Below are 24,048 nucleotides of genomic sequence, written 5' to 3' on the forward strand. Positions count from 1 at the left end.
AGGTGATTTCCTTCTCTTTTAGCCAGCTCCTAAATAACTGAGTTGTTTTTTTTTCTCCAGCTGGACCTTTATGCTCTGCCATTTCTCCTCTAATCATCACACTGTAACCTGTGACAGGCTGTTATGAAACCAGAACTATCACACATTCAAATATATGTAGTCTTTTGTCCAGCTGTGAGCATCACATAGGTTTACATTACCAAAGGTTTATGACAAAATCACTTGACAACACTGGCAAGAGAGGATAGAAAGAGATGCTGTGCTGCTGCCAGAGGAGCTGCTGAAGTAAGTTGCTAAAAGAGACTGAGAAGGCCGGGGTTGTTCATAAAACAATCAGGATGCCCAGGTCTAACGATGCCACCTCTTTTTAGAATCACCGCAGAGTCTGTAAAAATTTGGCTTTCAGCCACGCTTGTAGTTGCCATGGGTATGTCAACAAGTAATGGGTAATTAGAGTTACTTAGAAAAACTAGTTCAAAATATTTTGATCAAATTGACTACGTACATGTGATATGAAATTATAACAAAATATAATACTGAAAAGTCACTTGCCAGCAAAATAAAATCCCATTTATTTGAGTTTATTTTAAAAGGTGCTCTCTTGTTACCAGGTCAAACCAACAAAGTGAAATACCCTACTATTCATTAGAAAGTGCAACAAATATCAGCAAAAGTTTGCGCAACAAAGTAGTTACATCTTTTTTTTAACCTTAGATTTTCCCCCTCCATGTCCCCTCTTGGACTCTGTACAAAGTGCAGTTTCAGTAGTTAACTACATGAAATGATGGCAAAAAAAAGAGACATAATTACTTTAATCACTATGTAAATATAAACATAATTGAACTACCAGCATGCATGTACGTTCCCTACTCCCCAGCACTGGTCTTATGGCATGTTTTGGTTAAAAATATGTCAGTTCAATTGAGTTGTTACATGCACAGCATTCAGCAGCTCACTCTTCCATCACACAGATAATTTGCCAGCATCTCATTAAAGAGGAATTCAGTAAAATTACAATCCTCTGCATGCACAGTACATTCTCCCATTACATCTGCAGCCCACATACTGCCAACACGACTGCACTGTCTGAGCCAGAGGACTACATGCTTTCATGTAAGTTTTGATTATATTACTGGAGTGAATATATTTTGTATTTTTCATGACATTTCAGTTAACCAGCAGATTGTGGCCTGAAGCAAAGTACACAGTCTCTAACTTGTTTTACATCTCTGCTAGTTTTGGCTAGCTAGTTGGTACCATGTGGGACGTAGCGTGGCTGAGCATGCTAATGAAAGAGCTTTCATCTGTTTCATTTCAGTCTTTATTGGAAAATATTGCTTTTATATACAAGTTGTTCATTTTAAACGCTAAGTTTGGATACAGCCCCACAGTTGACACAAAGTTGTAGACTTCCCCACTTCGTTCTCCCTCCCAAGCTAGCAACCTCCCCGTTAGCAACAAATAGGAAGTTGCTAGCTCACCACACGGCACATTAATCGATTTATTTGGCAAAGTCATGGATTATGATATGCTTATGATATGCTCAAGGGTTTGCTTCTATCTGCATATTGCATGGTATATATGAGGGTTGAGCCGAATGCTCATGTGAGTACAATGTGTTACTTTCTGATCTTGTAATGAAGGGAAAACCTCATTTGGGTAACCCAGGCTAACAGTGTTCCGTACACTTTTCGTCCTTTAGTGCACGTTAGCAAGCGCTCTTCTCCAGACAAGCATGGTTTTGTGCTTGTTCTCCTTGGATTTATTCACAGGACAGTCTATGCTTTTGACTGATGTCTTTTGGACCAACAGTTTTTGATAAAGTGCTGAAAAGTAACGCTTCCACCTTTGATTCAAGAGATCAGAGGCTCAACGGTGGTCCGTGTTCAGAGCGCTTAAGGTTTCAATGGCGAAAAAATGTCACAAAATGCATAAAATATTATCTGATTGTATAATTACTTCAAAAAATTTCATTACAAAAACCCCAACAAAACAAAACATTGGTTTTAAAAAGGCCCACTTTAAAGCATACAACAAAAGGTAAGAACTTCTAAGAACTTGTGATAACATAATAGTCATTTCATATAGACTACAGTCCTGTGAGAAGTCTAAATTAAGTTGAAATGTACACTTTCGTTTCTCTGATCATCGCCCCTCTCAAGCTACTCTCGAGACAGGAGCCTTCAATCCCTCTATAGTCAAGCACTGTGGGCACATCTGGCAAGCTTACTGAAATCTCACAGGAACAAATGATATGGAGGTTTCGTGTTTGATTGAGAATGAAAGAGGGGGAACTCAGGATGACACACTAGTACTTATTCAGCTTTCTGCAAAAAAGGTCATCTGCAAGGAACATTGTTAGTGTACTTTAGCTGTATTCAGTCTCTCACTCTTATGATCAAAAATGATCTGAAGCTCAACTCTGAGGATGCTCTGTAAATAGCTTTTTTATTGAATAATATATATAGCAACTCTTGAGCAATCCATATCAATTTCAGGCCTCAAATAACAACGTCTGGTTTGGTCCCAACCCATTTTGGGATTAAGTCACACCTACTTTCATTTTATTTTATTTCATTTTAAACAGACACGGATACAGATGACAGTGTATTCGCTCATCCATAGTAAATACAGCCTGAAAATAACTCTCATTTCACATGTTATTTCCTGTTAATTCCCATGAAAGGTTTTCACCTCGAGTATTCCGAGAATTATGCAACTCTAGTTGTGTATATGAATGCTTACATGGGGCATGTTTACCATTGCATTTTCTCAGCCTTTTTTGTTTTTTTTGTTTGCTCCTCGGCCTTGTGAGGAATCAACAGAGGGCTTTTAGATCAGAAAGAAGGAGTCGAAGTGGATATCATGAAAAGAAAGTGGTAGTCTGGTGAGAAGCAGTGGAGGGGAAAAAAGCCATACCTTAGACGAGATTTGACAGAAAGAAGAAAAGTTTTAACTGTAGTCAAGATATGAAAACGGCCTTTGAAAAGTTAAAACTCAGCTACTCCCTCGCTCCAGGCCACATTCAGGGGGCATGAATAGTGTAGGACCTTATGGATTTCTCCACACTGCTCAGGCATGCAGTGGCGATGTGGGATTTGACCCAAGTCCGCTATAAATAGTCAAATGGTCCAGGATGGTTTCCCAGCTCCTGACAGCTCCTGACAAGAACCGATCTGCTCTGCGAGTGGACAAGCGCTCGCTTTTTCTTTCGCTTCTTGGTCACGCTCTCATTCCGACACCGGTGGGCACACGCTCAGACTCGCCTGGGCTGTTGTGTCACCTATATGACTTGCTTTGTACATACAGGCATTAACCTTGGGTGCTGCGGAGTGAGGAATAATGGAGGTAGGCAGCGCACTGGCGGCTGAATGGTAAAGACACTGCGACGGCGCATAGAAAGAAGCGAGCAAGGTTTTTCAGAACACAGTCTTTTCTGAAAAGGCCAGTATAGACTGTGTTGATTCTCTGTGGTGTGTGGGTGTTCAAGTGTGTTTGCCGGTTAGTGTGAAATGCTATAAGTGTGTGTGGGCACAGGGGGCACTGAGTGTGTGTCCGTCTGTTGCTGATTGTCAGTATGTGTTTCATCTTTGAATCTTATCAGGGATACTGTACATATATAGAGAGGTCCAGGCCTGTGTGTGTGTGTGTGTGTGTGTGTGTGTGTGTGTGTGTGTGTGTGTGTGTGTTTGTTTGGCTGTATGTGTATACACTATGTGTTCTGCTAGTAAACTCGGCATTAGCAGGAAGAGATTTCAGGCTTGGTCAGCTATGAAAGCACGACTACGTGACAAGAGTGCTGCCGCTGCCCATAGATAGCTAGCCCTTATCCACTAATTAAAACCCTCTATCACTCCATGTCTCACTTGGCAATCTCTCTATCCTTCAATTCCCTCCATTTTCACTGTGAAATCTCTCCATCTCTCATTATCTATCCATCACTCTCTTTATCCTCATTCTCCATTCATCCCTCCCTCCCTACTCTCGGCATCCGCTGAGGACTCCCAGTGGGCGATGTGCTGTTTTGTTGTGTTTCGGGTGGTTTAGGTATAACAGGGTCCTGTGGGTCCTTCAGGGCCTCTCGTCTGAGGTGTCCCTGTCATATGCCTGAGGAGCTATGGCGGTGCTAACGAATAAAACAGATAGCTTTTTAAGTCCTGTCCCCCCCATCTTTTCTCACACACACACACACACACACACTCGGAGAGAGGCATCTCTCTCTGGCAGCTCACTGTTTACTCCCGCAGGACCTGTAGCCTGGATCTGCATTTGCAGCTACAGACTGCGCCTCGATTCCTTCTGATGATTAAGCCATCATAATGGTAGACAAAATGCAAACCTGCAAAACAACACCGGGCTTGTCATGACTTCACTTCGGAGCATCTGCAGCAGCGACAGTTTTAGCATGAATATATTTCGCGAGGTCTTTTTTTTTTTCCTCATCGTCATTCCCGCAGCTCGCGAGGCCTGTTTAGTGAGCGGGATTAGCTCGCCTCTGTGCAAACAAGCTTCTTGGAAATGTATAAAGGCCAGAGCTAACAAAGATGGTAGCTCCCTACTCACTGGGGGTCTCCAGGCTGTTATAAAAATAAGACCTCCTCTGCATGTCGGAAATGTATTTGTAATCCTGGAACTATACTGTATCAATAATCGGAGGAGTTAATATTGTTGGATGGCACTCCACTCTCACCTTCCTCCTTGTTTATTTACCAATGTGAAACTCAATTTCTCTGCCGCTGCCTGGCCCCAATCCACTCTCTCTGCCTCTCTATTTCCCATTCTGCATGCTCTCTCTTCCTGTTCGTCATGATTTCAGCGCATTCATTTGAGATTGGAAAGTATAAATCGGTTTTGACTCGTCCTCATGGTCCTTGCCTGTACACATGACCATCGCCACCACGCTGTTATTGTTGTCTGACATCTTAGGGACACCGCCCCTCTGGAGATGACTTGGAGCGTAAATCCTGTTTAAAAGCAACTGTGTGTGTATGTGTGTGTGTGTGTGTGAGAGAGCTTCTATCACTCCTCTAAGCAGATTTGCAAAAAAAAAAACAGCCCACTGGTCTATGGTTGCACTGTTTGAGCAAATGGACAGATAGGAGGGATCAAGTGGGTGAAGAGTCCCATTAGATATTATTGCAACTGTGTAGCTGTGGATTATCACTCCCGTGTGGTTGTATGTGTGTGTGTGTGTGTGTGTGTGTGTGTGAGAGAGAGAGAGAGAACGTGATAAGAGACAGAAAGAAAATGGTTAGCAGGGGAGGAGGGGGGTGACAGTGTAATGCGATGCATATGTTTCACTCACTGTTGTCACTTTGTATTAATTTTAAACCGAGCGGTGAATAGTCCATTACACACTGATGAATTATAGATTAGAATTAAATTAGAAATAAAATCACACAATAACATATACATACAATGTCACAGCATACAACTACGCGCTGTTAATCCACTTGTAGTGCAAACAAACTCGCATGAGATGCATCTCAGATTTCAACTGTATCCAACAGTTTTTTTTTTTATTTGCTGTTTTTAGTGACAGTAGATAATAAAAGTATTCCACAGAGTCCACATGCAGTACTGTATTGTGGTTAATGCAGTAGGTTGAAATGCATGAATCATTGAAGTCTATAAATTTTACATACTTAAGTCTTGCATGGAGATGATTAAGATCAGTTGTTAGTCACCGGCAGTACAGTGATGCAATCAGTCAAGCACTTAGTTAGCTTCACTAAGGGATCCCTCACTGCACTGTGTGGTCCCCTTCTCTACATGTAGGCTACATAAAAAAATGATGAGAGGGATGATACAAATCTTGTAGTGAAGGTTTTGAAGATTCCAGTATTAAAAATTTAACCCTAGCATGATGGTAATTATTCCGACATCACCAAACCTTTCCGGGGCCGTCCTTGTGTGTTTTCTATGAATAGTAACCCATAGCGAGCCTATGGCGCCCGATTCGCCCCAAGGTGGTTATTCCTCGACTGCAAATCTAGGCTAGTGTTGTGCTCAGGTGGCACATGCTGACTTGTCCTACAGAACGCCCATGTGTCTTGTTTGATGTGAGCTTGGCTCTAGGAAACAACCTCCAGGTTTTGACATCAAAACCAAGAATCAAACCCCCTAATGGGCACCCCACTGTGGGCTAGAATTAGCGAGAATAACCCCCGCCAGCAGGCTTACTTCTCTAAATGCAGGGGCCTCGGAGGACGAGATGGAGGGTGGAAAGCGTGTAAGGTAAAAGGAGGAAAATCAAGGAAGGGTTGGAAGGAGGAGGGAGAGCAGAGGTGGACTGGTACAAGGAAGATGGTGAAAGAGGAGTGAAAGAGGAGTGAAAGAGGGGAAGGGATAAACCGGGAGAGAGGTGTGTTTTAAAAGGAACCATGCCAGTTTTTCACATTGTATATGTCAATATACAAGCAGGACTACATGCGCTAAGCAAAATGTTCACCAGACTGGTCTGTGTACATGCACACACGACGGGGGAACAAGACGGTGTGCACCCGTGTGCAGGATTGCATGCTTTCATTCTTGCGTGTAAGCGTGTGACAGACATAAAACGGGACAGAGAGCCTCTGTAGAGACAGACAGCAGTCAGTGCCTGCAGCAAGCCGAGAGCTCACAGGGTAATGTATACTCGCTCCTCGCCGTACCAGAGAGAAGGTGACACCAGTCAATCCCATTCTGACAGGGCAGCTGGGATAATAGCGGGCTTTGATTCCTTGCAATAACTCCTGCCAATCAAAATGAAAGGCATCATGATTGCAGGGAACCACAAGTGTGTGCATGTGTGTGAGACGGCAGGAGCTTACAGTATGCTACAGTACTGCTCAGGTAATTGCAAAATGTGGTTTTAAAGGCATTGTTGAGCCTTGTGATATCATTAAAGAGGAAACACAAGAGATGGATAGAAGGGAGACGAGATGAGTGTGGAGCTTTTTACAGATCATCTGCGCTATGATAATGTCTGCAGGGGGTGAGGGGGTGTGTGGGATGAACGTGTGAGCAGCTTGGCCCATTTTTTGAATGTTTGCTGTCAGGGGTCGGCGAGCGGTCCTTGTGTGTGCGCACATGCAAACAGGTCTGAGCGTGTGCATGCATGTGGGGAATGAGGAGGGTGAGTGCGAGGCCAGGGAGAGGAGTCTTTCAGGTGGAATAAAAGCATTACTGCAGTGGTAGAAAGGTCAGCTGTAAACTTGTATCAGACTAGTGGTGATCACCCTGTGCTGCAGATCTCTGAGGTATTGAGCAGGCACGCTCTAATGGCTTTGATATATGGACTACAGGACTCCCTGAAGAGGTCAATACCATAGCACTTTGTCTCTATGAGCAATGACCCTCTCAAGCTCCATTTAGAAGCTTTATATCTGCAGGAAATAGGCTGGAAAGGCCTCAGGCAGGGCATGGTGAAAGAGAACTAATATGAATGAAGTATTTTCTAATCACTTCTTCTGTGCTCTAATCGTTGTCCCTATCAATCATTAGTTATGGCGGTATAAGCATATTGTGCCGGACGTTATCAGAAATAGATTTTGATGTGGTTGAGGGAAGAACAAGGGAATCTGAGTTGAATGGAGCCGATTTATCATTACTCTGTTCGGAAGGGCAATGACACTGCAAAGACTGGTGTCTAATAGTGTTTCATCACTACTTTGGAATCTGGTGAGTCACCGTGTTTTAATGAGAGTGACAGACGTCGGGCTCGGCTACAAATTTGTTGATTTAATCCTTCACTTGTCAATGGTTGTCTGTAAAAGGGAGATAAAGCCTACAGTAGCTGGAAAAAAAACAAGGAATCACAACAGACAGAACAGAGAGCTGCGCTTGATTTTGGCCAATTTCTCTTCAAACACATCTGGACATAATGGCCCACCATCGCGGTCCCTTCTGAGCGTATTGATTTGGAACTAACCTTTGGTGTGAAATATGAAAGAAGCCAAATACTGTTTATGAATGTCCGCTGTAATTGGAATGAGCAGACGTTGCGATATTGCTCCACTGTGTTCAATAACAGACTTCTTGTGCTATTTTTCTCCTCTGTTCAATCCCCTGTTTCCCTTCATTTTCCTCTGCTGGCCCATCCTTCTTCCTGCTGTCCTTTCCTGCCTCCCTCGCTATACCTTCCCCTCCCTCCATCCCTCTCACCTCCAGACTCTGTGCTCTCTGCTGTGGCTGTGCTGAGTGACTAAGCGGAGCCATACAAGCCATGGAGGAGATGGACAGTAAACCCTACCAGCCGTTGTCTAAGGGGCGCCATGAAATGGAGATGTCCTACACCAGCTCGTCTGACGAGAGCGAGGACGGCCGCGCCCACCACCGCTCCTACACCTCACGCGAAACCCTGCCCGACTACACACATGAGCTACGCCTCACCCTCGGATCACACCGGGAAAGACAGAGCAACTACAGCCAACCCCAGCCAGGTACCACACTCAGGGCACGCTCAGGCAGGATGTGTTTACCTGGAAATATATGTCCGCAGTTGTACAGAAACTATATGTGAACACAAATGGATACCGGCACACATATAGTAGACACACACAAAGACGCACACACAGAGGTCTTTAAAAGGGCCTATGTGAATTACCTATTACAGTCCACAATGAGCCAGAAGGACAGTCGGAGGCAGCCAATTACCTCTTCTCCACGGAGGTGATATTTCTCTCCCACAGCTAAACTAGGTCAACCCCAAACCTCTCTGGCCTCACCTGGGGTGGAACACCACCCTTCATTACACACACACTCACAGATACAGACACGGTCAGACATAGGCACACATACATACGCACGTTTGACACATACACACCAAAAAATTCTTCCCTGCCGGTGACAGGAGGAGAAATGGGCCAGCGCGTGCTGTGATGGATGGCCTTTATGCAGGTCATGTGTGGCATTAAGAGAGAAGCCGCACCTCATCAGGACAATGCCGCTGTGCAGGGTTCATAGTGATCAATAGCTACTCTTTCCGCTACCCCAACCTCCCGCTACTCAGCAAGACCTACCCACCATGCTAACAAGCAACATTAGCCATTCACAACAGTTACAACTCCTGACAAGCAGGCCGCTCCGGGGATTTCGTGGTTTGAATGCCACCTTCTATGGATTTTGTCGTATAGTTTGCCACGCAGCAACCCATCGATGGCCATTAGTCATCATCATGTCCTCCGCAGCATTGTGGTGTCAAAGAGCACTTGCCTTTTTCAGCAGTTAGAACCTTTCTGTTTTTATAACAAACAACATCCCCCGCCATCAGTGTCATATGGTAAGGTGCAAAAGACCCCCCAAAGCAGCCTTTGAAATGTCAATGGCAGCCGGTTCTGCGAAGCACATCTGTTCATCTTTGGGCACCAGAGTTATATATAGCATACCCTACCTAAGTAACCAACTGTTAAGAGGGGACATCGCCTCCAGTGACATTTTTAATGGATTACGGTGTTCCTGACAAAGATCAGCCAATTTGTTTCTCCTCTAATTCCCCAACCATGTTCTTCATATTTTCCTTCATCTTTTAAACCGCCACATTGGGCCCGCTCCTCCCTCTCTTTCCTTCCTTCTCTTCCCCCAGCTGTTAATTTTCCCTAATACTACGCATTACTCTCTGTCTTTTTAATCCCGCATTGCTTCTTTGTTCTTTTCTATATTCTACAAAGATACTTTAGATAGATAGATAGATAGATAGATAGTTCCACGATGATTCTCCAGTGCATAAGAGAGCTAACCACAATAATCAGTTCTGGTTTGCCTATTAATTAAGTCAAATTAATTAATTCACACTCAACATTTTGTTTACAAAACTAGTAATGAGTAGCTGAATAAATGTTTCAAGATCCCCTTCACTAAAGAATGTGTTTTTTTATGCTTATGTCCCCTAAATATCTGACCTTGTCTGTACGGTCATGTTTGTGCAAAGTTTGTTAATACAGAGGTGTTTTCACATTTCTGTGCCCGTCCCTGAAATCTGAAAGCCAGTTGCTGTCTGGTACGCAAATGCCAAAAAAGAAACTTGAAACCTCCTTTAGAGAGAAGACTAATAACACATAATATAAACATCTCAGCCAGACGGAATATATCTTTCCGGAAACTTTGATTAGAGCTCTGGTTTATCATAACGTAATAGCAATATGAGTATGTGAGCATGCTGTAATATTGTAGCAGATATTATTAGACAAATAATACATAAATAAAAGATGCTAACTACACTTACATTCTGATACATCTGTTAGTCACCACTTTCTGTGCACAACAGAAATTTCATCTGAGTCTGGGTCTGACTGAGGCTCTGGATCTCTTCGATGTTTCCTCCAGTACTGACATTAACCATCTTGATGCGCACTGCTCTTTCACTGGTCAGCTACCATAAACAGCAGTGGTGGTGGGTGGGGTGCGAGGCCAAACCTAAAATTTTTCAGGTTATTTTTACTTTTTTATTTGAAAAAAAAAAAAATCATGTTAAACAACATATTAATGATGGCAGAGTGTTTTTTACGTGGTTTAAAACGTATCTGGAGGGGAATTTTGAATTATGTAGAAGTAACAGCCTTACAAGAACGTAATCATTTTAGTATGTATGGACCGTTTACCATGTAATGCATAAAATAAAATGATAGTCAATAAATCTGCATTGATATTAACATGTTGGTGAGCAAGAGGTTTGGTTCTAAATGTGGTGGAGACACATCAGAGCAGGGAAGAATTGCAATTGTGTGAATGCTTTTTATACCAATTTGGCAAATAACACCTTATGGTGAAACTGATTGTCATGCCACCGAAAATAACCCTGTATAGATAATTGCCTTTGCTTATTGATGTTCAGTGTCTAGGATATTATTTAGGAGAATGTTAGCTGCATGTCAAGGTTTTTTAAATGACCATTTTACCTAAAAAACATGCAGAGGGAGTTGAAGTCAAACATGTCTGTTCTTCCTCACAGGCTGAACGTCTCTTGACCAATGACTAGTCCTTCAGCCAGTCACATGGCAGCCTAGACACAGAGAGAAGTCTCAGCGGAAATAATGCTGTTCATAAAGTGTATTGCTAAGAGTGCATGATAATAATAAGGGCAAAAATAAGCTGCTGGGCCTCATTAACCCCCACTTCTCCCCCACATTTGTCCTATTTATCTATGTAGGAAAACTACCTGACCCCCAGATTTTGCAGTTAAATTAGCACAAGCCATTTGGCACACAATTTTGGGGGCCCCGTTAAGTTGGAGGCCCTAGGGCCAGTCGCCTACTTTGCTCAATTGGTAATCAAGCCTTGGCAAAGGGACGTGCTGCCCTACCACATCTGTAGCAGAAATTCAGTACTATTGGGTAATTTAGAGGTGTTTGTCTTTCACAACACCCAGGACCACAAAACAGTGACATTATGACCCAGACGGCTTTGGCAGCTGATTTTTGCGTACAACAAGTGCTTACAACATCGGGTAAAAGTGTATGAATAGCCAATATTTCTCCGAAGTGAGTTGCAAGTGGCTGACTGTAATGGCAGGAAATGGGAAGTTATTCAAAAAATGATTTTCCGTCTAATCACCTGCTAAAATCTCTTGAATTACAAATTTGCTTTCAAAACAAAATGGTCAGGTTTTCAGTTTACAGTCAATCCATGTTTCTAGCTACGGTGGAAATAGCCTATTTGCTCCTGAATTGCCCTCTTGCAGCCAATTTGAGCTAAACAGTAGTGTGTGGTGGTGACCAATCTTGCGGCGGTTTAATTCCAGCAGAACAGTGTGTGAGCCACAGTTGGTCTTGACCCCATCAAACAGGCACAGCAGGACACATCGCTGGTCAATGGAGTGGTCAACAGGACTGTGGCTCTTATTGAAACACTGCGGTTTGTGTTCAAAGGACCCGACCTAACACACACATATTAACTGCACTAAGTGAGAAGGAGAGGAAGTCTTTCTTTCCTGAGCTCTCAGTGGAGTCTATATGGTACCAGGCTGCAGTAATATCTGTATAGATTTCAATTTACGCCATGTTTTTTTAAATTCCATCAGTTCCATCACTTCCACTTATATATTCTAAACAGAAAACCAAGGTGGCGAGAAAGAAAATTTACTCAACTGCCTCTGCAGGAGAAAAAAAAAGTGGAGCTCAATTGAATTGAATTGAATTGAAGTGTAACCAGAGGACTAACACAGTATATCTGATGTTCTCAGATAACAGGTTGATGCTTGGGATTGGAGGGCGTTCTAATACCTGAAAGCATATGAGGCTCAATTTTTCTCTCAGTCTGAGTCAATATTAATAAGGTTTGATCTTTATCTGATCTCTTCACCCCACCAAGGAGAATATAGATGAGATCAGTGTTCTGTTTGAGCAGCAGTTCAATACATCTCCAGCTCGATAACACACATCAGGCAGCCCGAACAGGATATAGCTTCGCTGCAAATGGTTAAGAAAAATCGAGGGTGGCATTTTGATTTGGACTTCTGCTGCAAAACTTGTAATAAATGCTTGCTCAAATAACAGCCTGTCTCTTGACATAATTTGGGAGGTGTTTGGTGTTTGTCTTGTAAATGCCTACCTCTGACAAACACCTGGTCAGCTTAGTTGCTTAAGCAAATAAAAACACACGAAGGTATTAGAGGCTTTGCAGCTCTACGTCTGTGTGATCTCAATCTGCCTGTCTCTCCTCCTCCCTCTAGATTTAGACTTCTGTAAGGCTGGGCAGATGAGGAGCCCCGACTACCACATCCACCAACAGCAGCAACAGCAGCAGCAGCATCAGGAGGAGGAGGAGGAAGCGCTGTGCTCTGGACCGGCTGCTCATGTCCACAGTCGCTACTCCCTGGGCGTGGGCTCCGACGTGGACACGGAGCCGGAGGTGGACCCCTCTCCTGCTCACGGCCTGCAGCACATGTGGATGCGTGGCCTGAAGTCCGAGCAGAGCTCATGCCTGACGAGCCGCGCCAACTCCGCACTGTCTCTCACTGACACTGAGCATGACAGGAAGTCTGAGCCTGACAACGGTGAGCGAAATATTTTTCTTCTTACTCCTCAAGAGGATTGTCCATCACTATGCAAAATGCCCGGGGGAGATTTAAGATGAGCAGATAATGTAGTGCACCTTTGATGATTCATTTTTGTGCATGTAAGTGGCATGCGGTGTGTGCTGAAGTCAGGCTGCTGACAGTATTTCACATTGTATCCTTACAGTCTTATATTAATAAGGGAAGAAATTTCTCACAAAGTAGTGCAAAGAAAAACAACATATAACATTAAAACTCTTCAAGGTTTGAGTCAGAGCCTCAGGCAATTGCGTGATTGAAACTCTCAGTTTTTGAACTAATGCTAATGCTTCAGTTCCTCTCTCTCTTTGAAAGCTCTTTGATGTGGCTAAATACAGAAAATGTGCTATTGGTTATTTAGTCTCTGAAGTGAGCTCGTATTGGAGGTGAACCTGAGGTTGGCGGGGGAATGAGCCTGAAGAAAGGCCAGTGACGAACAGCCGCGGCATATGGCTCGGAAAGGATTGAATATCCTTTGGAAGCTGAGGCAGATTTTGGTTTAAGGCTTGGAGGAGAAGGAATTGTAGGGGTCAGGCGTCTACAGTACCTGACTGGCTGCCTGAGGGCAGCTGACAACCAACTCTGTGGGAAGACTATAGCCTGGAAGGAAGGAGAAGTTGAGAGGCGGGGGTGAAGATATGGGGCCAACGAGAGAAGAGTCTGGGATGGTGCCAGCTATCTGTCTTGCACTGCTGGGCTTGGCTTGGCTCCCCGCAGATGGAGAGTTAGTTAGAGGTGCACACAAACAAAGACAGAGCTCTCCAACCCATCCCCAAGGGCACTGTCTGTTTATGTGCCGCAAAAAAGGTGGAACGTATTCAGCGGCTGAGAAAAAGGAAGGGTGATAGAGAAAGACAGAGAGGGGGAAAAAAGAGAATTAGAGAGGGGAAGAATAAGAGACAGGGAGAGCAAAAAATGCTAATGAGAGAATAGAAATGGTAATGTAATGGTATAATTAGAATGAGAATAAAAGGGAATGAGTGGTTGAGGGTAAAACAGGTGAAGGAGAAGCTGGTTTCGAGTGAGTGTTAGACAAAGATGGTGGGAAAGGGAGAGGACTGAGACAGGAGGAGAGGAGGATCAGCGAGCCGGAGGGAATCAGAGAGTTTAGGATGTGCTTGTTTATGTTTGGGATGCACCCAGGGGTGCTGTTTAATGGCAGCAGGATTGGACATGGAGTCAGCCTCGTGCAAAATCACAAGATGGAAGAGGAGCGAGTGAGCGAGTGAGAGAGTGGGAGTGCTTGCAGCATTACACAGTAATCAATTTGTGATGGCTGTGTGCATATGGACCAAAGTTATTACCATTTGAGATGAGGGACTCTTTATCCAGGGTCAGAATGAAAGCTGCGAAAGGGGGGAGGCAGATGGGCATGCGGCAGAGGAAACAGAAGCAAATGAGGACGGATGAAGTCACAGAAGTGAGAGGAGAGGATTTAAATGTTCAAAGCATTTGGCTTTACCGCTACAATGCACCAGGAAAGCTGGTTTATGTGTGGATTTCATATGTCACGTGAAGAGCTGTACAGCACGTCCTATGGCTCTCCAAACCCTGACACAATCTCTCGAGAACATGTTCTTCCTTTCACTCAAGCTTCACCCCTCTCGGCGTGTTTTCTCTTGCATTGGTGTCTTAACTTGGCATCCTTTTTTCTTTCCTCTCCACCACCAACACCCCATTTGTACTCATCCTCTCCCTGTCCATCTCCGTCTGACACGTGGCCAGGTGTGTCCATGCGTGGCATCCTCTAATAGGAAATGCATTATGGATGTCACATTTCTCTCCATCAGCACAACAAAGTCTCACACGCCCCTCTGTTCCCAGTGATAATGAAAGTTAGAGCCTCTCGCAAAAAGATGTTGGCGTAAAGGGGCTGAAATCAAAAAGCTAACGTCCCTGCCAAAATGAAAGTGCATTTTAAGTCGGCCCGACCTTGCACTCCCTTTGTCTTCAGAGCGCGCCCCCTCCCAAACCCATTAATGATGTCAGCTTCAAACTGGCAGGAATCCTTTTGTTCCTGGTCTGATTGAAGCTGACAAGTCAATTTAGTCAGTGTGTGTTTGTGTATGTGTGTGTGTATGTGTGGATTTGAGTGTGAGAAAAATAGCGAGAGGGAGCGACAGATTAAGAAAGAGTAAAGGAGTAAGAGATTCAGCTTGTGTGTGAAGCCACGTTTGGTTGTCTTAATCTCTTTCATGTGTGCATGTGTGTGCGTGCCTGTGTGATGGGCTGGCAGGGAGGGGTGCATGTCCAACTGTGACACCTCCCTTGAGGAAGGCTGTAGGTGTTCTTGAGCAGCAGTCAGACCTGCTGACAAACTGAGGGAAACATCAACACCCTAAACTGACGACGGAACAACGTTAGAACAGAGGAGATTGGCAGTAGAAAGACAAAGTTTAGTTCAGCTGGAGTTTAATGTTGACACACACATATGCACACACACACATACACTATATGGCCAGAAGTATGTGGACAATCGTATGCGTAATAATTAATCATATTTACAAACCATAGATCATTCTTCTGTTTTACAAACTGTTGCCACAAAGTTGGAAGCACACTTTTATTTTATGCAAGATCTGACTGGGGCTAAGGGGCCTAGCCCAGATCATATAAATTAGTCTCCCCACAAAAAAGTACATAAAAGTACTTTTGGCATACGGTGTATATAAAGACCCTTTCCCCCTAAACAAAAAACCCACTAACACCTGCTAACATCTGGCTTTTGTATGTAATGGAAAGGTTATAATTGGTATTCACACCCAGGTCAAATTACTCTGCAGTAGTCACAGATATTTATTGGGTCCTGCTCTGATCTAACCTCAAAATTCAGAGGCCCCGCCCCCAGCAAATTCAAATTTGCTCTGCATGGGGATCTGGCCCCGACGAGCAGAGCCCACTGAATCACCATCGAACCAATCAGATCAGTCTATCTGACAGAGGCGGGCTCTGGGCGGGCGTAACATGATGAGGACAGAGCTGCGCCATAGGAGTTGAAAAGTAAACAGCCAAGATGGCAGCTGCTTCCTCTTTGAGAGAGGAACAGAAGACTGCCCTAGAAGCCTTCGCTTCCAGGCAGGACGTTTTTGCCATTTTGCAGACGGGATACAGCAACAGCATAATATATCAGTTAGCCCCACTGGTCGGCAAACAAATGGGGCTTAGTGCAATGAATACGTCACCTTGTTTTTTGCTCTGATTGGCTATCGTGCTATCCAACTGTGTGCGGCAGCATTTGAAATGCCTCAGTTAGTGCTGCCCTTTGGGTAGGAAGGGTGTATCCGTGAGGGCCAGACTCAAAATTTTTCTAGATTTGAGTCTCGATTTCCAGGCTAGATCTGATCGGCAGTGACGGAAGAACAGCACCCAGGTGAATGCGCTAATTTTAGTCCCCTTACTAGAGAGATCCAATGACATGCCACCAAAAAATACCATCCATCTTCGCCCAAGCATTGCTCAAACATTGTTCTAAATTAGACTGCACCGAGTTTGAGACTGAAGTGACAGATATTTACAAAAAAGCTACCACTATAACATTTTCACTGGCCTCCATGTTACTTCCTGTTGTTTAGTAACCTATTTTCCAAGCCTGTTTGTGACTTTGAATGTGACTCAAACACATCAGTTAAAAAAAAAAAAAAAAAAAAAAAAAGATATATATTCATGTGCTGCAGACCCATGTACACGGCTCTAGTCTACTGGCAATGGTGGGCTTTCCCATGTTTAAAAAAACCTGCGTACACAAGCTAATTTTGGTGGATTAGGGGTATTAGTTTCTGCATCTAACATATTTTACTTTACAGATTAAACAAGCAAAATGCATTGTGCAAATTAGTGAGCTTTAGAGGTGTTGGTAGCCATTGTTTTTTAACTATGAAGAGAGCCAGGCTAGCTGTTTCTCCTTGCTTCCAAGGCTTTATGCTAAGCTAAGCCTAGTTTTACATATTTTACATCTCAAATATACTTAGTCACTTTGGTGAGAATTAGATAAGACGATCTATACAACTCTCTTGTCTGTCAGTTACATGTGGAGCTAATGTTACAGCTAGGAGGCAATTAGCTTATTAGCATAAGACAGGAGGAAGCCAGAAACTAGCTAGTCTCAGTAGCTAGTTGTATCATGTTTATTCTGTACAGAAACTGTTTGTGTATGAATTAAACAAATGAAATGTGCAAATTAGCGGGCTTTAGAGGTGTTGGTAGTCGTATTTATGAATTAAAGAAAGAGCCAAGCAAGCTATTTCCTCCTGCTTCTGATCTTTGAGCTAAGCTAGGCTAATTATCCCCAGGCTCTAACTACATTTTTAACATACAGACATGAGAGTGGTATTGAATAGCTCTCACAAAGAAAGCAAATAAGCACAAATCTAAAACTGTCAAAATATTCCCATGAAATCAATCTATTCCTATCAAATTTTTCATGTGCAATGACATTGATTGAATTGCAAAATTGATTGCTGAAATAAATGCCAAGGGAAAGAAAGGAGGAGGGCTGATGAGAGAGAGAGAGAGAGAGAGAGAGAGAGAGAGAGAGAGCAGATAGATTTGGTGTCAGTCCTCTGAATTGCTGCAGTGTGGAATAATTTTAAAAAACTACATTAGCTTTATTATCTGGGTTACAACACTGTCCTATAATGAGATGCTAATTAATTGGCCACTTTTTCATTAGTTCAATCAGTTGCAGATTTACTCTAGGCTTTCGTCTATCTTTTTAGCTTATCTTTTTTCTCTCTCCACTTTTGGGATTGACACATTGGCATGTAGCAGACAGACCCCTGGTTTTACATGACTGCACTTTTCATACATCTTCCTCTGAGCTGAACGGGTTCTAAGGCAACTGCAAACAGCAGTCCAATGAAAGGCTCTATCACTCATTATGGTAGATAACTTTCTGTGCTAAAATGCAAATATCTGTGTAATTACCACGGCCTGAGTAAGCACTTGATTCTGATTGGCCGCAGGACGTCCATTATTTTTTAAAAACTTGACAACTCCCTTATAACTGTCTGATCACAGTGCTAAATTAATACACTAGAAAGGTTTGAGTGTTCCATTTCCGCCATACAGTGCAGATAATGGTTAGAGGAAAATGGGTTTTCAAATTGCCTCAAACATTTATAGTTCCCGAGTTAGCAATCAAGCCCTTTCAAAGTAGTGGTGCTGAAAACATAGTTTTGTACGGATGTAATCCCATTGCATCAAGACATGTTAGCCCACATCTGTTGATCTGACCGGGAATTGACACTGCGTTAATCCCGGTGCAATCACACAACACAACAGGACACGATGACATAAAACAGCATTAAAATATAAATAAATAAATAAAAACATGTCCATTAGTATTCAACTTTTATTTGGTTGTTATCTTGTCTGTTAAGCAGGCTGATAGCAGATGAATATTTCAAAGCAGGATGTTGCAAAATGAATATTAAAATGCTATGATGTGATCTAACACTCAATAGAGACAAAGTAATTTGAACAGAAATGCAACTCCCTTCACTGTTAATTGTAATCAGACATGAATTTATTTACACTTGACAGCTTGTGCCTCTTGAATTCAATTTGAGCACACTCATTTCACGAGCGAATTTTCTTCCAAATTCTAATTCCCTTTGTTCATGTGTAAAACATGCATTTTTCAACAGTGCAATTGTCCAAGATGGGTGGCAGATCTGCCCAGTTTGCTAGTTTGTGCTTCTCGCTGCACTCTGTCTTTTCTTTTTGTCTTATCTTTGTCAAATGGAAAAAGTTGGGATTTGGACTTGGTTGGACAAAACAAGTAATTTGAAGACATTGCAAACCATTCTGGGAAACTCTAATACACATGTATGACTTTTTTGACAGTATAAAGACTAAAATCAAATATACATGAGAAGTCTAGTATCCTCATTTGTTACAATTTCAAAATGTACTATAAGTGCTCAAGAGAGGGGCCAGGAGGCTTTTTTTCATATCTTTAACCACTAATTTCCATTTCTTATAATATGCTTGTCTAATAAATGAAGGATAAGCAAATTAAATGTTCTCTGCCTTGAATGAGGGTTGAAAGAGTGCAGTAGATGCCTGCCAGGTCCATACTTACCAACACTAAATGAGGCATATTGCCCAAAAATAGATTGCCGCCATTAGACCTTCAAATAAAGTCATTTAGAATATTTTTTTCACAGTGTAGCTGTTGTCCTTGCTTTGAAATAAGACAAGCATGAATGTTACCTTAAACATAAATGTTACATACCGGCTATAAACTAGGTAGTTGGGGGGCCTGGGGGAATGCACAATGTCATAGAGGGCCCTCATATCTTTTATAAACATGGTCCATTATTTTTATAATGATGTGCCAAAGTTTTGCAGTCAAGTTTGGCCAAGCTGTGTTCAAGTAAGTGTTGCAGGAGGTTAGCAAGGGCGTCGAGACAAAGGGTGGGAGAGTGGAGTGAAAAACTGACCTTACGGTTTAATGAGCAAGCATACGGCACAGAGAAAGACAAAGGGAGGGCACAGAGAAGATAGGAAGACAGAGAGGCTTGCTGGCAACTAAAGACATTGCACAGGATATTAGAGAGCCATCATCAGAAAATCCTGGCGAGGTTTAGCTTTTATACTGATTTTAATTTTAGCTAGCAGTCATTTGATGCGTGTTAAAGCCAGGTTTGGAATACGATTTAGATGAACTGATGGAATCTGGTGAAATAGCAACAGGTGTTACACAGAATTAGATCTCAGATGGGAATCAGATTTTCAGGATTTCTCGACTGTATGATGCAATTCTGACATTTATTAGGCAATCTGGACTTTTAATTAGATAGTGAGGGAATTACAAATGTTTCATGTAAGCTCCCTTATCCAAAAGTGTCAGATAAGAGCATTTAAGCAATGTGAATGAAAATGGGTTTTATGTGTTTTTCCTCCTTCTGATGTCAGAAGACACAAATCTCCTCTTGGCAGCTCTGCAGCCGTGATAACCTCAACGGAATCAGGAAACTACAATACCCTGAGAGATGGAGACATCTGCAGATGTGCCAGTACAACCATACATATGGACACGCACAGACACACAAGCTGCATCCTAGTGTCTCCTCCAACTTCCCTGCCGTGTTTGTGTGTGTGCGTGCAAGCCCAGGTCTAAGTGGCAACACCAGGCAAACAGCCGCGTACTCTAACTTCCCCCTTGCCTTCCCAAGGCCCAAGGGGTTTTGCAGGAATGGATTTGTCTATTAGCTCGTAAAGAACATTGCTCAGTGCCATATCGATCATCTGAGCTGTAACGTTTAGGGTCTTTAAGTTGTAGAGTTGATCTAGTGGTACACAGACTCCCCTGGCTATTTTACCAGAGTGAGAGATGATCAACTTAACCCTGGTGCCGCGCTTGGCCAGAGGAAACGCTATAAACACGTCCGCTGAAGCCAGAAACCGTTTTTATTGAACCGCCCGTTCAGCCATCCAGGAGAGGCTGAAGAGCTACCATGAATCCGCCAGGTGCCTTATTGTAGCAACGGTTCAGCCGTGTGGTTTTCCTCCCTTTAATAGCAGTCTCATCACATAGTTAGCCATGCAGGCCTCTGTTCATGACAAGCTGTCAGAGTGTTGGACCCCACCCTGTTGGCCTAATGATGGACCTTTACAGCTCACTGATCCAAAGGGAGACCTACTGGACTGTACTGCTGGTTGATGGGGGGTTACGCCTCTGTGTCCGTGTGTATGTGTGTGTGTGTGTGTGTGTGTGTGTGTGTGTGTGTGTGTGTGTGTGAGAGAGAGAGAGAGAGAGAGAGAGAGAGTGTGAGGGATAATTTTCTGTTCTGTCTCTCTCTGTGGATGCTTACACCCCTCCTCCATCCTCATCTCGCTGCCATGGCAACAGTCATCAAATCCGAACATCAACCGTGGCTTTCATCTCACGTTGTCCACCGGCTGCCTGCAGGCTGTCTGTATACATAAACTGCGTGATGGAAACATCACAGAGTCCAACCGCTACTTGCCATTTTAATAAGCGGCCACGTCCCGCACAACTCCACGATCACCTACACAGTAGAAGAGGTGAGAGGCGAGCAGATTTTTTTTTTTTTTTTTTTTTTTTTTAATAAACAGTCGAATAAGCTGGCTTAAAACTGTTTTTAGCTCCCAGCGCTGTGGAGTATTAAAATGAGAGGAGAGCATGGTGAGTGGCACATGAATAAGCTCACAGCAGAAAGGAACAATAGCCCCGAGAGTGTACTGAGAGATTAGTGCAAATCAGAGTGTTCTGCACTGGGGGAGAGAGGCTGAGAGGGGGCGGAGGACACAAAGGTGCCTGTACTGTATGGACACACACACACTCAGATGCCCACACATGCTCCTGCTGTTATGTGCTCTGTGTGTGTTTGAGGGGGTCAGTGGGGTATTTTATTTTGGAGGGGTGATAGAAAAGGTAGCCACAACACAGCTGGATTGACAAGGAAATGGTTGCCATGGAGAGGAGGAGGAAATTTTTTTTTTTTTCTAAATTTCCCCCTTTTTTTGTTTACCTGAAGTGCAGGCATAGTGAAAAGATGTTGGCTTCTGTGAATGGGCACCTAGAAAGCCTAGTTGAACAATGATGGAGAATGAAACAGAAAAGTAAGCAAATCAGGACCTTTCTATCCTGCACAATACCGTCCTCTGTGTGGATGAATGGGACCTGTCGCGAAGCAGGCTTCTGCTGCTAAAAAGCCTGTCTGAATAGCGAACCTACAGGTTCATTGTTATTCTGATAATCAGAATTGTCATCTGAGCCTGCATTGGGATTAGAATGCATTTGCCAAGAGGATGTCAGTAGTAGTAATGGCAGCGTAGTGGTTTCCCCGCCATTAACAGTTGCTGCCATTTTAGTTTAACTGCTTGTAGTAATAGCTGCTCCTCCGACGCAGCCGTCGTGATACTGCCAGGGATACTCCTGCCATGGCTGCGTCGGTGCCAGTGTTAAAGGCTGCCTTCACAGCCGTGGTGCCAGTAGTAAAGGCTGTTGTTACATGGCACCGTGCCCTGAGCCTGTCAGACCTCCAGGGTGTGTACACCACCTGTCATTATCAGCTCTCAGCCCTGGCAGCTACGGACAGCTAATGGTCCACTGGGTCTCACCCAACAATCTGCTGACCAGTATGAGTGCTGCTGGTTGGACGGCTGGACACCTACACATACACATGCCCATGTGCATGCGTACACAGACGTGAACACACATGTGTGCAAGTGCCCAGGTGTGCACAGACTTTTGCCCATTACAAAGTGTTCACATCTAAAAAATAAAAAAAAGTACTTTATAAAATCCCAGTGAAATGAAGTTATGTGAGGCATTTCCCAGTGAAATAGAATATTTGATCTAAGTACGGTTACAAGAGGGATTTAAATCAAATCCTCCGCATCTGATTGAACTGCTAAAAATGGGCGGGTTTAAAGTTCAGTGGAGGTACAGCAGAGTGCTGGCTCCACACACCTCTCCCGTAGTTAGATCAGGGGAAGACGAGGTTGAGATGAATAAATGAATGAATGAATTAGATTAATAAATAAATGAATTAGGCCTCAGCCACATTGTTATGGTAATGGAGATAACGGTGTAATTGTTGAAAAGTGGGTGCGTCACCGACGATGTTAGCATACAGGATAGAGTGAGATGAAGCCCATCCTCAATGTAATGTTAGATGCTGAGGCAGCTCAGATCTGGGGTTGTCATAGATACCACTTCCTCAGCTGAATAAATTATAGCTGGCTGCAGATAACCACACTGCATGTTGTTGCTAGCTAGTTAATGGACTTTGGTGGTATCTATTTTTCATACCTTCCTGACATTTAACCAGGGTATACAATATAAATGATGGTAAAAAAAAAATTGCTAACAAAAAAACCCTTTGTTGCTGATAATAGAAATCATCGTAGCACGCATGACATTGTCGCAATGCTGTGTTTCTAATATGCAATTAGCCCACCTAGACAAGTCTTGCTGCTTTAAATACTCCTCGTCTATAGAATAATAAACAAGAATTAGTGCCCTTCTTGCTGGAGGCCCCGATGACCTTTATTGCTGAGGTGAATACTGACACATCAGTGGGCTTAAAAAAATAATTTGTTGAATAAAATTATTTGGCTATTAAACTGTATTTCCAGTTGGAAGAAGTCATTTCAATATAAACTGATGTGTAACGTGACTCCTAAACAGGGGCAAAGGCATATTTCTTTGTTACTAGTCCTGTAACGTTACTCGAAGTTGCCGTCTTTTTCAGCTCATCTGCTTACTCCAACAGTAGAGACTGACCTCTGGTGGCATGTGCTATGCACTACATCACCTCAGTACAGCATCTCCGTGTCAGTTTAATAACACTTAAATGGTATTAAAATCACACCTTCAGGATTTCTAAATACCCCGGTATACTGTCATACCTTGATACTATCAAACGGGATCAGATCCCTTAAGGAGTAACTCCAGAATCTGAGCCAAGTCCTCAACGAGGGCACGTCACAAGCCTGTTGTAGATGGGAGGTTTCAGTACCTTGATACTGCCCAAGCTTACTAGCTAACTAGCTCCATGTAGGGTTGCAGCTGTATACCCGTTTTAACGTATTAGAATTGACAACTATCTGTTGCTTATCTACAATATTAAAAGAAATGTAGCTGGAGGGGGAATATTTACTTTAGTTACGTTTGTTTGTTTAGCTAAAAATAACCCTCTGTTTTCATTCTGTCAATGGTCATTTCGACCAATTCTGTAATACAGTGAAACTGCAATATTTTTGAGATGGTTATCATACTGTGAAAATCTCATACCGTAACAACCCTAGCTGCATGCACCAAAATGTTGCAGATTGATTGATGGGTTGATGTCCTGATATTATTGGCTGAAATTGGTTGGTACTAGCTTACGTAAGATCACGAAATCTTTTGTTTTGGAAGAAACGATTTTTAGATTTTGATATAAGAATATGAAGACATTTTTTATGTGCGTGTGGCATATATTGTTTAACAGGTACACAACATACCTGGGGATGTGATCTAAAAGGGTTAAAAAGCATTCCTCATATCATCCCTACTTTAA

At 43.1% G+C, this 24,048-nt stretch overlaps 2 protein-coding genes across 2 annotated transcripts in view; one reads left to right on the forward strand and one right to left on the reverse strand.

Moving 5' to 3' along the window:
- The window catches only part of LOC125894881 (type-2 angiotensin II receptor-like), a 366,195-nt gene that overhangs the window by 153,120 nt on the left and 189,027 nt on the right, over positions 1 to 24,048 (reverse strand). The gene's annotated exons all lie outside the window — the stretch shown is intronic.
- tenm1 (teneurin transmembrane protein 1) overlaps positions 1 to 24,048 on the forward strand; it is a 210,995-nt gene that overhangs the window by 9,591 nt on the left and 177,356 nt on the right. Inside the window, exons 2-3 of the mRNA XM_049586530.1 lie at positions 8,152 to 8,423; positions 12,650 to 12,973. Coding sequence (XP_049442487.1) covers positions 8,207 to 8,423; positions 12,650 to 12,973 — 541 coding nt within the window. The 5' untranslated portion in view covers positions 8,152 to 8,206. The remainder of the gene's footprint in view (positions 1 to 8,151; positions 8,424 to 12,649; positions 12,974 to 24,048) is intronic.

The sequence above is a fragment of the Epinephelus fuscoguttatus genome, linkage group LG9 (genome assembly GCF_011397635.1).
Source record: "Epinephelus fuscoguttatus linkage group LG9, E.fuscoguttatus.final_Chr_v1".
In the NCBI taxonomy this organism is placed as follows: domain Eukaryota; kingdom Metazoa; phylum Chordata; class Actinopteri; order Perciformes; family Serranidae; genus Epinephelus; species Epinephelus fuscoguttatus.